The sequence below is a fragment of the Xiphophorus maculatus genome, chromosome 18, assembly GCF_002775205.1.
Source record: "Xiphophorus maculatus strain JP 163 A chromosome 18, X_maculatus-5.0-male, whole genome shotgun sequence".
Classification (NCBI taxonomy): domain Eukaryota; kingdom Metazoa; phylum Chordata; class Actinopteri; order Cyprinodontiformes; family Poeciliidae; genus Xiphophorus; species Xiphophorus maculatus.
Window position 1 is genome coordinate 31,570,307 of NC_036460.1, and position 14,705 is coordinate 31,585,011.

Sequence of the window (14,705 nt, forward strand, 5' to 3'; positions counted from 1 at the left end):
TACCATTTTGTCTGTCTGGATCTGGAAGTCCCACAGGATCTTAGCTCTGGCGTTCTCCGCCACCTTTGGGGGTGTTTCCCACTTTGATCTCGGGGTTTCCAGTCCATATTCTGCACAGATGTTTCTGTACACTATGCCTGCAACTTGGTTATGTCGTTCCATGTACGCTTTCCCTGCCAGTATCTTGCACCCTGCTGTTATGTGCTGGACTGTCTCAGGGGCCTCCTTGCACAACCTACACCTTGGGTCTTGTCTGGTGTGGTATATCTGGGCCTCTATTGCTCTGGTGTTTAGGGCCTGTTCCTGGGCGGCCAGGATGAGGGCCTCTGTGCTGTCCTTGAGTCCAGCTTTTTCCAGCCATTGGTAGGATTTACTGATATCAGCCACTTGGGTTATTTGCTGGTGGTACATCCCATGTAGGGGCTTGTCCTGCCATGATGGTATCTCTGGCACCTCAACCTCCGTTCCCTGTTGTCTGAGATATTCACTGAGCACATTGTCTGTTGAGGCTATGTCCCTGATGTATTTATGGATCTTAGTTGTTTCGTCCTGGACTGTGGTTCTCACACTCACTAGTCCTCTGCCTCCTTCCTTGCGGCTCGTGTACAGTCTCAGGGTGCTGGATTTGGGATGGAATCCTCCATGCATTGTTAGTAGTTTTCTAGTCTTAATATCCGTGGCTTTTATCTCCTCCTTTGGCCAGCTAATTATTCCAGCAGGGTCTGATTACTGGCAGGGCATAGCTGTTTATTGCGCGGATTTTGTTCTTGCCATTGAGCTGGCTTCTCAGGACTTGCCTTATTCGTTGGAGGTATTTAGCTGTGGCTCCTTTCCTTGTGACCTCATCGAGGTTGCCATTTGCTTGTGGTATACCTAGGTACTTGTAACTGTCCTCTATGTCTGCTATTGTTCCTTCTGGGAGTGAGACCCCTTCTGTGCGGATGACCTTCCCCCTCTTTGTGATCAGCCGACCACACTTCTCTAGTCCGAATGACATCCCAATGTCCGTGCTGTAGATCCTGGTGGTGTGGATCAGTGAGTCGATGTCTCGCTCACTCTTGGCATACAGCTTGATGTCATCCATAGACTTTTGCAGTCTCGGGCAACTGTGCGGTCTACGAGGAGTTGGTGTTTGGCTCCTCTGCTATTTACACCGATACCTTTCTGTGCCGTGCTCATGTGTTTATCCATGTGTTTGCTTATCTTGGCCGCTATGATGCCTGACATGAGCTTCCATGTTGTGGAGAGGTCGGTATTGGTCGGTAGTTGGGTGGGACTGGACCCTTTGATGGATCCTTCTGGATTAGGATTGTCCGCCCTTCAGTTAACCATTCAGGGTGAGTCCCACTTTGTAGCAGCTGGTTCATTTGGTCTGCCAGTCGCTCATGGAGGGCAGTGAGTTTCTTTAGCCAGTAGGCATGGATCATGTCAGGCCCTGGTGCTGTCCAGTTTTTCATACCTGAGACTCTTTCTTGGACATCTGTCACAGTGATGGTTACCAAGGCTTGCTCAGGGAGGTTATTATGGTCCTCTCGTAGAGAGATCAACCACTGTGCATTGCTGTTGTGGGACGCCTCCCTTTCCCATATGCCTTTCCAGTATTGTTCAGTCTCCAGCCTTGGTGGGTCTACTCTGTTGTTATTACCCTGCCATTGAGAGTACACCTTAGCTGGTTGAGTGGAGAAGAGCCGGTTAATCCTTCTGGATTCATTCTCCCTTGTGTATCTCTTTAGGCGGCTGGCCAAGGCTTGGAGCCTCTGTTTGGCAGTTTCGAGTGCTTCAGGTATGGAGCCTCTGTTTGGCAGTTTCGAGTGCTTCAGGTATGGGCATCTGCCTGTACTTTCTGGGTACTGGTCTTTTCATTGTACCCTTGTGGAGCTCTGACAGTTGGCTCACTTCCCTTGATTTTAGCCTCTAACCGTCTTTTCCATGGTGGGTATTGGGTCTCATGGCGGCTCTTATAGCCAAGTGTCTCAAGGATCACTGATGCTGAGTTGTAGATCAGCTCATTGGTTTCTGTTATGGTGTTGGTAGGGATTGTTCTCAATGCTGCATTCACATTCTCAATGATCTCTGATGGTACTTCACTCAGCCGTTGTAATTGGCGCCGAGGAGGTCTGGTTGTCATTCGGGTCATGATTTTCTCTCTCAGGTCAGCAGCCGTCTCGTTCAGCTCTGATTCGCTCAATGGGGCCGTGTATCCCCTGACTGGGTGGGGACTTGTAGTTAAGTTCCCACAGTTCTGACATCCAGGTTCCTCCTTTTTGCCGTAGCATTTGTGTTGTATCTCGTCAATCTCAAGTTGTGATAGCAGTTGCCGTTTGCGGATGTTGGAACACTGTGCTACTAGTTGTTTAGCGCTTAGTGTTGACTGGGGATGTCGAAGTAACCATTCCTTCACCAGTCTTTGCATGTAACCTCTCTGATTAGGGTTACTTGAGTAGTAGCATTCCAACAGATCCACATTTTCATCTCTTGCCCATTTCCGTCTTGTTCCAGTAGCCCATTTGTCATCAAGGTGCTCTGGTTCCCCAACACCTGACGCAGACCTTGTTTGGCCGGGCAACGTCTGAGCCGGCATGTTATGCATTTTTGTGTCTCTCATGGTATGAGGGACCATGAGAGACCAGAGAGACCTCAAGCTATGAGGGACCAAGCTTGAAGGGTCTTGCCTAAGGACCCAGACTGGATTCGAACCCTGCCCTCTCGGGTGATATACCGATGCCTTATCTATTGAGCTATCCAGCAGCACTTTCTATATATATATATATATATACACAGTACACAGTACAGACCAAAAGTTTGGACACACCTTCTAATTCAATGGGTTTTCTTTATTTTCATGACTATTTATAAGGCAAGAAATCCCACTTATTAACCTGACAGGACACACCTATGAAGTGAAAACCATTTCAGGTGACGACCTCTTGAAGCTCATCAAGAAAATGCAGAGTGTGTGCAAAGCAGTGATCACAGCAAAAGGTTGCTACTTTGAAGAAACTAGAATATAAGGGCTATTTTCAGTTGTTTTACACTTTTTTGTTTAGTGCATATTTCCACATGTGTTATTCATAGTTTTGATGCCTTCAGTGTGAATCTACAATGTCAATAGTCATGAAAATAAAGGAAACTCATTGAATTAGAAGGTGTGTCCAAACTTTTGGTCTGTACTGTATATATATATATATATATATATATATATATATATATATATATATATATATACAGTATATATGCTACACTTGTCTATAAGCTGTGTCCACATTTTAGCATAAGATATTTACGCATACATTTTTTTTTCAACTTTTACTGAAATATGTAGCAGTAACCTGCTACATATTGTAAATTCTTTATGTACCATAATTGTTTTTTTCTGAACATTACCTGTGACACGGCTGCTTAAAAAAAACATCCAGTAGTCTGGCAGGAAAAGTCATAAACTGCTATCTTCATCTTCCTCCTGCTCACAAAAACCACTAAAGTTGTCTTCTTCAGTGTGTGAATTGAACCGCCTCACACACACTTCCATGGTCTTTCTGTAGTTGTTTCTTTAAATGTCATGTGTCTCCTTCATCACACAGCAGTCCAGCCTTTTGAAACTCTTTGATATAAATCCATGTATTAGCACATCTCAGTGTTCAAAGCTTGTGACAAAAGCAGTGGCTCATAGTCTGAAAATTGAGGTATTTTTAATTTAAGCTTTTATATTAACATTTTATACTAGTAGTTTTTTTGAAGTTATCAAATGTAAGATGCACCAAATTATGTTACAATTATTCCCAGGTAAAATACTGTAAGTTGATTCAAAATACATATGTATGTACTGTATATAAATATGTCCTAATCACCTGGAGTTTTCAAGTTGAGAAAAATCCAGATATAGCCCAACAGATGTTTGCTTCTGAATCTTTTTAGATTAGCAGTTATGTGTATGAGCTTCACTGGGGTGTTGGACTTGGATGAGAGGACACTAATCAGAGGAAGCTGGAGCCAACGATGGGATTAAAGTCATAACACAAAAACAATCAGCTGGGATAAGTAGAATACTATCACCATGGGTTACCACCCCCACCCCAGTTCCTGTTACACATAGGAAGGATAGAATGAAGCTGCCTTGCTTAGTTTAGAGTTAGAACTTTGTTTCACGTCAACACGACAGAATGCTCACCATCGTTTTATAAAGTGCTTTCTGTGTGGACTTTTATTTTGAGACTGATGAAGAGTTTAAATGTTGCTTTGAAGAATGAAAGAGGAAATAAATGTTTTGGTTCTGTTAGTATCCTTCAACTCTCAGATGATTATCAGTATGAATAAAGTTTTCTATGATAGGGTGATTACTGCTTCATAGTCGTCTTCCTTGAAGAGGAAGAGGACAGTTTGTGGGACAGGAGATTCATTAGTTCAATCTAATCTTACCCTAAAGACTTGTTCACGGTTTATGGTCAGAATAGTTAACTCTTTCCATCTGGTTATGCATAAATATGCTCAAAGTTTCTTAATGCTTCGCAGCCTTACTCGTCATAAAATATTTATCACCAAACCTTTTCAGTTTTTGTCTCACAGAGTAAGAGTGGCAGAGACCTGTGACTCTGGCTAATGTTGGTTTTAAGTAAATTAAAGAAAGACAAGCAGAGTGGTTTAATAACAGTTATAATATTTTTAGCATTTCATATCTGCTCTTTGTAAGTTATTGCAACATTTATCAATAACTATAAATGTTATTTATAGTTTTAATTCTCATCTCTGGATCAGCCTCACACCCCCACACATCCAACCCCACTGGGAATTCCTGACCTTACCTTCAGGAAGCATTGAGCTCACAAATGATAATAGTCTCAGTGTTGGGGTTAAACCGTATCTTACCCCGTCAGTCTATATTATAAAGCTCTGCTAACATCATCATGTCCATCTCTGCATTAATACAATATGCATAGTGTTAAAATGAACCATTTTACTTTTACTATACTGGAACACTGACATGTACAGAATCAGGAATTCTGGTCCACCTCAGAAATCAGACTTTTCTTACCCACAACTGCACAGTTTGTTTTAGTTTGCATTCGAGGGATGATTTAGCTTGTGTGTTTGTATGAAAATGAAAGTGTGTATACTGGCGCCTGTGTGTTTGTGAGAGAGAGTAAGAGGATTAAGGCCTGTTCACAGCCAAAGCATTTCGGACCGTCCCCTCTGTTCCTATTGACTGATGTGGAAAGAAAGTGCTGCTGTATTTTTATACATCTCAAATTCTGTAAAATCTTTTCCCCAAAAAATACAAAAATGTTTATTTAACTCAACAAAGCAGAGAGCAGAGCTGTCTCTCCTGCAGATATCATAGCCTGACCTGAATAACCTGCCTAATATCAAGCTCTGCATCTTGTATTTACTTGTATTTTCTTCTTCAGTGTGGCAGGCAGCTGCATAATGGCTTCTCGGAACAGGTAGAAAGAGTGCACGGATTTAACTATACACAGGAAGACTCGCGGGGATACGAGTCTTCCTGTTTCTGTGTCTTAAAGGAGATGAAATGTACCGTCGTTGTTTATATTACAGTTAGAAAACCCCATCTTAGATTCTTCTATTAGCTTTCATGTTTCAAGTGTTCTGTGTTTTGGCATTTTTCAGGATAAACCTCTCAAACAGAAGCACAAAATATTTGTCAGCTCAAAACCATCCAATCTCTTTTAAATCCCGTATCAGCTGAACCTGACAGTAGTTTCCATGCCTACCCTGGTCTCTCTCCAGATCAGCATTATCTACGCATCACATCACACAAAACCATGTAGTAAATAACCTTATTGCTTTACCTTGCAACATGAGTCCCAGAGGAAAATATCCCCAACATGGGAGCACTCTGGGATTGTGTTGGGGGCGTGAGAGGTTAAGACTTGTTGAATAGCTGGTAGGCGTCACACAATGAAGTGGATTAGGGAGCACTAGAAAGGGCCTTTGGGGCTTTGCTGGGGCGTTCAGCAGCTTACAGCACCTACAATAACAATGACACATTGAACAGCAAAGCGACTCCAGCTGGGGTTGGCGAAAAGGCAAGCTGGGAGGGTAAGTGGTGGCAGTCATGGTTAGTGGTGGGCAAAGAAGAAAACCTGGGTTGGTTGCGCACAGTTAACTGGGCTTTTTATTTATTCTGTGTAGAAATTAAAGTCAGTTCAGTTTGTAAAAAACAAAAAAACAATGGACCATTCCAAGACTCGGTCTTTCTCAAGGACCCTCAGGAGAGAGGCGGGACAGAGCTGCAGAGGTGAGGCTCACTCTAAACTCTTATTTCTGCTTAGTTGTTGCCATCACTGGAAAAAAAGGGTAATATTACAGATGACCTATATTCCTACAGTTACAGTTATGGGAAAAAGAAATGATACCCTCTTTCTATTCTAGGGTTTCACATATCAGGACGATAAAAATTTTGCAAACCTATGTTGTGCTGCATGATTGTTTTTTGAGGCAGGAAGCTGTCTCCTTGCATTTCTATGAGTGTTGCGCTGTCTAATGCCAGTGGGAATTTGCTGGAATATTCGCTCCTGTCTTAAATACTTTGAACTTCTTAGACTTTCTTGCTAGAGAACGAGCGGCTACGACGGCTTTAGTCTTTTGGACTAAAGCCGAATTAATAGCCGCTGATTGCAGCTGTTGTGTCCCTAAAGTTCCTGCTGATGTATTTCTATGCTAACAGCACAGGTACGTTCCAGAGCAGCAAACTGCTAACGTTCCTTCTTTTATAGATAATTCATCAATCAACTTCATTGATTAGCAGCTCTTGACTGATCCATTCTTTTCTAAATCTCTAGGATGAACTTACTCTTATTTTGTCTTGGTTATATATGATAAGTAATCATAGCAATCTGTTGTGTTTTGGTACTCTGCAACTCTGAAAATTAGATTTAACCTTTAGAGATCATTTATATTTCTAGACTTTGAGTACAGTTACATGTTTGTCCATTGTGGTTTATAAGAAGAAATCATATTGCTCTACAAACAGAATATTTATTAATAGTAAAACTATCAGCTATTAGCTTTTTCAACCATTAGCTTGCATTTGCCTGGTAAGGCTTAATATTAAGTGAAACAAAGCTGTTGAATGGACAGTGTTCCCCTCCGCCTGGGATTACTTCAACGTAACGGCCCTGTGTTGTTTTGGGGGGGAATTAGAGCAGTGGGGGTGGAAGAGCTGGCAGTAGGCAGGGATAACACCACAGCATGGCACATGGTGCCTGAGCTGGGATAATAATACTACGGTTGGAAAGAGGGTTTCTGAGCCCAAGTGAGAAACTCCCACTTCCTGTGTACCCGACCTGCCAAATACAGTGTCCACATTAGCTCTCAACATAAGCAGGAAATATTAAATCCGTACTGTGGTTTGATGTTATTAAAGTAACTTTAAAAAGACTTTCAGCCATTTAGTACTCTTTTTTGTTTTTTCATTTCTGGGTGAGTGGACAGTAGAGAGAATCTTAGTGATCTTGTGTTGCAGTATCTGTTATGTTATTTTAATGACTTGTTAACATCACAGTGTTCATCTGAAACATTGGTTCTCCTGTTATGAATACTATCAGTTTTTCATAATCAGAATTCATTTTGTTGTCATTGAGCACAAAAGAAAACATAACTCCCGAAGGCAAGTCAAATTGAATAAAATAATAATAAATAAGTATATCTCAATAAATATAAAAACATAGTAGAAACATAGACCAACTGAGATGTTAAGGAAAAATAAATAAATAAGATCAGGTTTTAGATAAATTAGCCGTGTTCAGGGTAACAACAGTTTGGGTAAAAACAGTTTTTCACTCTGTTTGTTCTTGACTTTATTGCCCTGAAGACCCTCCCTGAGGGCAGGAGTTTGAAGAGGTGATGATCGGGGTGTGAGGGCTCCTTGATGATGCTGCGGCCTCTCTGGAGATCTGGCCTCTAGATATAAAACAAGGCAAACACTGTATGCTTAAAAACTGTTCTTTATTAATCAGTCTCACTCCAGTAGGTGTCATATGTATGTTAGGTCATGAGTGCTAAAGCAACACAAATGATCTGCATTTATTGCTACCATATCAGCCTACGGTAAAATTGTTGTTTAAAACTGTGGTTGCCAGGGCAACCGAGCCAAATTTCAACATGGCTGCATTATAATTTATGTAAAACTTTCATACTGCTGATATTTATAAGGGGCCAGTTGCAGCAGAATGTATTAACAAACTTAAAATATTTTAACTTTGTCTGCATTTGATCAGTATGTTTTAAAATTTAATAATATGTTTTAAAACTTCATACTGATGCAATTTGGCAGCATAGAAATAAAAGCTGATTTGATTGACTGATGAAATAATAAGCACATAAGTGTTATCTTGAAGTTCTATTTCTGTGACCCTCCAGAGGCTCGAGGTCCACATAAATTGTTATGGTGCGCCGGTTTTGGCCTGCGGTCCTTGAGTTTGACACACAAGAGCTACTGGGCTGCATGGCTCACTTTATAAATAGCTCATAATTAGAGTATTGAATACATATTTGCAGCTTTCCTCAGTGTTATGCCAGTACTATTGATGCTCTTAATTATCAGTGGGCCTTCTCATCACTTTCATGCTCAGAGGACATTTTTCTCCAAGTTAATTTTCGTCAGTGGGCTTGATGTGGGCCTGCAGATCCAGATGCATTCAGTGGTTTTGTTCTGTTAATTTGACAAAGTGCCGTGGACAAAACCCACGTGTTCTGATCTCATGGCCGTTGGTGATCACATCGTCCTCCTGATTTATAGACGACGGTTCTGCTGAGTCTCGGATGCTAGTTGGTGTGTGTGACTGCGTTGCAGCAGCCAGTGTGAGCCGAGCGGCCGGCAGCAGAAGGAGATTAAACACAGCTGGACGTCACAATGCACTGCATGCATCACAGTCTAAATACTGCGCCTCCATTAGCCGCACGGCATTTCATCCACACATCGACTGATATGGTTGACAGCTTGTAATAACTGTAACTAATTCCTCATGATCAGATCTTGACCAGAGCGGCTTGGACGATCCACAGTGGTGTTTATGATAACAATGTACGCTACAGAGAGAAAATCTACACCATCTTTAAGATGAAAATCTGGAGACTTGTTGCAATAATCATTTCTCTCTGCTGCGTCTCTGTCCAATGAGCTCGTTTTCTTTGTGGTTCTTACGTAGCTTTTTGCTACATAAGAACCACAAAGACAACATATGAAAAGCTGACAGATTTTTACTTTGTCAATTTATCTCCTAATCATGGGCAAGAAGGAGCTGAAGCGAAGGGAAAAACTCCATAAAACTGTCATGAGTTTATGGATTAAGAAATAACGTTTATTTCTGTTTATTTCTGGGGAAATAAAGAGATTATGAATAAGTAGCTGAAATGAGCTTCACCACAAGGTTAGCTGACCTCAACCACAGATTGATTGATTGATTGATTGATTGATTGATTGATTGATTGATTGATTGATTGATTGATTGATTGATTGATTGATTGATTGATTGATTGATTGATTGATTGATTGATTGATTGATTGATTGATTGGGAAAAATTAAAGAAATAATCCAAGCATTATTTTTCTGAATTCACCAATTTTAATAACTATTATAATATAGTTTCAAACTAATAGTCCAGTTTTCTAAACAAGCACTGATTTTAAAACTAACTGAAATAACAGATTGAATTCAACATTATTAATAAGTCAGATTTGTTTAAAATTGCCATTAATTAAATAATTTTCTTATTTGTTGTGGGACATTGTTTATCAATCAAGCAATTAAAAATATTATTTTTCTCTTCTTGCAATATATTGCAGTAAACTTTAAGAATCCAAACATATTTAAGTAAATCAAGCGTATCTTCCTGGTTTCAGATCAAGCTTGCCTGATGGGCCTCATGTATTTTCTGTCTTATCAATTATTAAGACCCACCTGCATCATTGTTTTGATAAACATTTTCTTTTCCTCAGTAAAATATGGTAGTGATTTTATTACACTTTCCTGAGTAAGTCAGTCTGAGTGAGATAATACTCAGACTGACTGTTAGCTGCCAAGGCTAACATTAGCAGCTAATTTATAACTTTTATAAAATGACAATATGTCACGACATGCTGACAGATAATCTGTGAAACGATCACAGATTATCCTCCACCTCTTCCATGCTAATGTAGCTGTCTGAAGACGTGTATCATTCCTGAGCAAAACCAAGCAATCAGAGCCAGGTGGAGGGTCTTAGTGCTGTCAATCAAACTCTCATACTCGCTGCTAAATGTGCTAATGATGGAGAAACAACTTACTGTTACAGAAAAAACATTCATTGGCTGTTATCGGTGGCCATGCTAACTAGTTCAGCGTAGCGCGGACCAAGAGGACAAGGCGGAGGGAGGATGAGCAGCACTACATGCAGTTGTGATTGACAGCGCTAAGACCCGCCTCCTGGTTGTTTCTAGAAGGCAGAGGAGCTCCATTTTTTATTCACAGATTATCTGTCTCATACTGTCTGTTTCAACAGATAAGAAAAAAATATTTTTTAGAAAGGTTACGTATTATAGCTTTAATCCGTGCTGCTGACAGCAGGTTTCTGTTTGTGTCTCCTGCAGAGCTGCAGAGGGAGGGCAGCATCGAGACCCTGAGCAACAGCTCAGGCTCCACCAGCGGTAGCATCCCACGCAACTTCGAAGGATACCGTTCCCCTCTGCCCACCAACGAGAGCCAGCCGCTCAGCCTCTTCCCCACCAACTTCCCCTGAAGCTTCGGCCCACCTGCTCAACACAAGTTCCACAGCAGCGGGAATCAGATGTGGGTTTGTTGTTGTCTGCTGTCCCACAGCTGGTGGGACATGAGAGGCAGCCCAGCTGGATACCTGGTCAAGATTCTAAACTCACATTCTGTTGTTTGGTGAAGCTTTAGCTGATTTTTTTTTTTCTTTTAATTAGTTAGTTCTAATGCCGTGATGTCCATAAAATAACAATCCTTTTATTGTTTCCCCCACATGTTAGCTAATATCCAAGTGGAGACGTGTTTTGAGAGCCAGTATTTTTTCCCATATTCACTGATCCACCTGGGAACAGTCAGGAAACATTTTTAACTTTTTTTTTAAACTCAGCCCCACAGAATAGTCTGAGCCTGCCTGTTGCTTGTTGCTTGTTGCATTGTCATTAAGTCCGCTGAGCGTCCTCAATGTGTGTTGCTGATTTTTTACGGAGCGCCTCTGGGCTGCAAGAAAAAAAGGAGAAAAAAATGTACCGTACTCCAGGCAGTGATGTAAAACTCCTCCCCCTTCCTTTCTCTCTCTGTGTTAATGTGTGTGTGTGTCTGTGTGTGTGTGTGCGTGTTTAAATGTGTGTGGCTGCTTTCATGGCCCCTCGCTAAATGTTTTTGATTGAATTTACTCCCTTCTTGCCTTTGATTTTCATGTAATTACATTTTACAAAAGATGCAGTAATGAGATGACACTATTACTACATTGCAGAAGTAATTTAGATGTTTACAGAATAATTGAAATATGTTTCTGAATTTATCAAGATGGATTCCCTCCGCTGCACTCAGCCGTTCCATGTAGAACATTCTGGTTTTGCACGCTGAACTCAGTCTTCTGTAGTTTGTTTTACATGTTTTGACCAAAATCTTGAAAAATCTGTAGATGTTTGGAGCAATGTGTTTTCCTCCTGATAGCTTTTCCTTTAGCATAGAGGAACATGATTTATTTGTTACCTGTAATTTTTTTTTTAATTAATGTAAAGAAATTGGATTATTTACAAACTGACAATATTGTGCATGATAGTCATCAGGTGGACTGAAGTCCATGGATCTAAAAACTGGAGAGCAAACGTTTGCTGTTGATAATAATCTAACTTTGCTTCCCAGCATTCATTAATTAAAAGCTTAATAAAAGTAGATAACTTTTTTTCTGTTTTTATGTGGATTGCTCCAAATGTGTTGTTTCCATTTTAACCACAGCAGTGACCATCAGCACACAGTGCAACAGATAATTAGTACCATATTTTTAACAGGCCATAAAGTGTTGTTAAAGGGCCTTTTTACTGCCGGTGCTGGCTCTTTGTTCTGGAAGAACCAGAAAAAGAGGCTCTGTTTATTTATTTTAATCAGCTCAGTTTCAAATCCCAGAAGTCCTTTGTTCAAACTTTAACAGAATGTAACACTGAACTCAAACTTGAAGGCAAATGTAGGTGAAAGCTAGCAGACTGCTGAAATTAAAGAGCCACCTTGAGTTGAGCCTCAGTGGAAGGATGGAGGATCTGAAAGAGTCTCTTAAAGATATTTTATGACAACATTTCAATAAAAACTGAACTTGTGTTCATCTGAAAATGGTCATTTCCAAACCGGTTTGAAGAGAGGAGATGCTGTGAGATTGTTTTCCTGCTGCAGTTCACACTCCCATGATCAGCAAGAAGAAAACACAACTTTGAAGTCAGAAGTTAGTTTAATGGGGGACATTCTCACAATGGTAGCAGTATAAATACACAAGATTTCACTGTTTACATTAAAGCCATGTTTCCTAATATACATATATACTGTGTCCGTTAAATATTTGTCCTTCATTTAATTATTTTTAACAAGCGTAAGTGATTGTACCTTGAAAGCATTGCATATTTTCCAAGATTACCAAAGTGTCTGTTTTAGCGCAACTCTTAAATTCTAGTGATTGAGCATTTATATGAAAGCCCTGACTGAACAGAACCAGGTCCTGACAGTTAGCCCACTGAACACCAACCACACACAGCATCAGTCAGAACAGGACTGACTGCAGCAACAGCCTCTACAAAATCTCCACACCACTGGTAAAACTATTAGATTTAAATGGTTAAGATTTTGACAAATCATTTTCAAACCTTTTCCACATTTAGTGACATTTCTCCAATTTAATGAAGCAAGAGTCTTGTTTGCAGAAGGGAAAATATGGAAAAGAGGGAAAAAGGTGGAAAAATCTAATTACAATTTTCCACAGCTTTGAAGAAATGTTTTAAATAATCAACTTCATGTTTCTTTGTGACATTCGATTCATGATGCTGAAAAATAAAATTCCTCCTCATTGTCAGCTTTCTAGTAAAAACAGAAAGGTTTGGGCTCAAAACTGACTTACATTTTGAATTGTTCTGAATTTAATCTGCTTTGAAAATAATTATGGTTCCATTTAAAGAAGAATAACTCCAGACACACCATGTTCTACAGTGGCCATGGTGTTCTTCTGTTCATACAGTGTTGTGAGCTAAACATACCTTTAGGAAATAGGTACACAAAGCTTCTTTTTTTTTTTTCTTTGCCTCTGACCAAAACACAAGATCACATGTTCTGTATACCAGGCTATCTGGCTTGGACAACTATTTAAAAAACAATCAGTCAGACAAATACATATAGTGCAATTCTACTATTTTAAAGACGAAATTTTTTATATAGTTCAAACAAATAACAGAAAGAAAAAAAATTAACATATATATATATATATATGTGTGTGGGGGGGGGGGAAGGGGGGTTAGACCAGGGTGAAGTGCTTCCAGTGACAGTATGTATTGTTTACTGTGTTTTCTTGAGCTCCAGAAGGCATAAAATGCTCAGCAGATAGAAAATAAACATTAGAATAATGAGGTTTGTGTAAAACCCAGAAGTCTGACCTAATTGTGTTCATGTGTGTCTGGTTTGTTTTTGGTTAAAAATGTTCATTCTTCATTCAGTGAAGTTATGAAGTTACTCGCAGTAGTTGGAGGATCCAGACGTTTTACTCGAGTAACAGTGGTGATACTTCATAATGACGCCACTCAAGAAAAAGTTCAAAGTATGGTGAAGGAAAGCTGCTACAAGTATTTTTTGTCCAAAAAGTAACTCAAGTAAATTTAACTGAGAAAATATAACTACTGACTATCCACCTCTGATCAAATAAAATTATATAAAGGGATGATAAAAAAAAGATCAGTTTTTATCTATATTTTAAAAAAAGAAAGCCATGTCAAAAATTCTTTATAAAAGTAAGTATAAAAAAATACAAAATTACAATAATAAAACCCTTCTTGAAATTGTGTAGCAAATTTTACTGGTATTTACATTTTTTTGTTTATAATGAACTTCATCTCCCTGAGGAGAGACGGCCTCCTTGCAATAACCCTAATCTTATGCTGTCCTGTTGCCAAGGACACCAGAAATAAATTAACAAACATACTTTATCCATTTAAAGATTTGGACATTTATGCTTGTAGCGTTGTTTTTTTTTCTGTTTTACATTTAGCTGTTTTTTTCATATCACAGGTGGAAATTGTCTGGCAGTTACTGAACAATGTGTTCTTTGAGATCAAGTCATTTAACATCAAAATAAATACAAACAGTCATATTGTAACAGTTTTATGTGCAGCTTCACATAAACCAAGAATGTCTCAGGATGGCTAAATGATTTTTTTTTTCTAGCAGTTGTGATTGAATGAATCTGACATTTTTAATGTGACAGAGTGGCATGTGTTTTAATCTCCATAATATGTTAGCTTGACCTCTGAATTTAATGTTTACATTATGTCCTGGTGCTCAATATGAGACAATATCTGCCTAAATCATCTGAACCAATGCACACAACATAAGACTGCTGTTACTCCTTCAGTCTGTAAAGATCCTCCACCAAACTGGACAAATACATCATCACACACACATTTGTTGTGAATTGCAGCAACATAAACAAACTTGAATAGAACATTTTATAGAATTTTGGATATTTTT

General features: G+C 39.5%; 1 protein-coding gene across 3 annotated transcripts in view; it reads left to right on the forward strand.

Annotated features, from left to right (window-relative positions):
* bcas3 (BCAS3, microtubule associated cell migration factor) overlaps positions 1–11,892 on the forward strand; it is a 342,270-nt gene extending 330,378 nt beyond the window's left edge. For all 3 annotated transcript variants that reach the window (XM_023351529.1, XM_023351532.1, XM_023351531.1), the window contains one exon: positions 10,586–11,892. In XM_023351529.1, the coding sequence (XP_023207297.1) occupies positions 10,586–10,734 (149 nt within the window). In that variant the 3' untranslated portion in view covers positions 10,735–11,892. The remainder of the gene's footprint in view (positions 1–10,585) is intronic.
* The last annotated feature ends 2,813 nt before the right edge of the window (positions 11,893–14,705 follow it).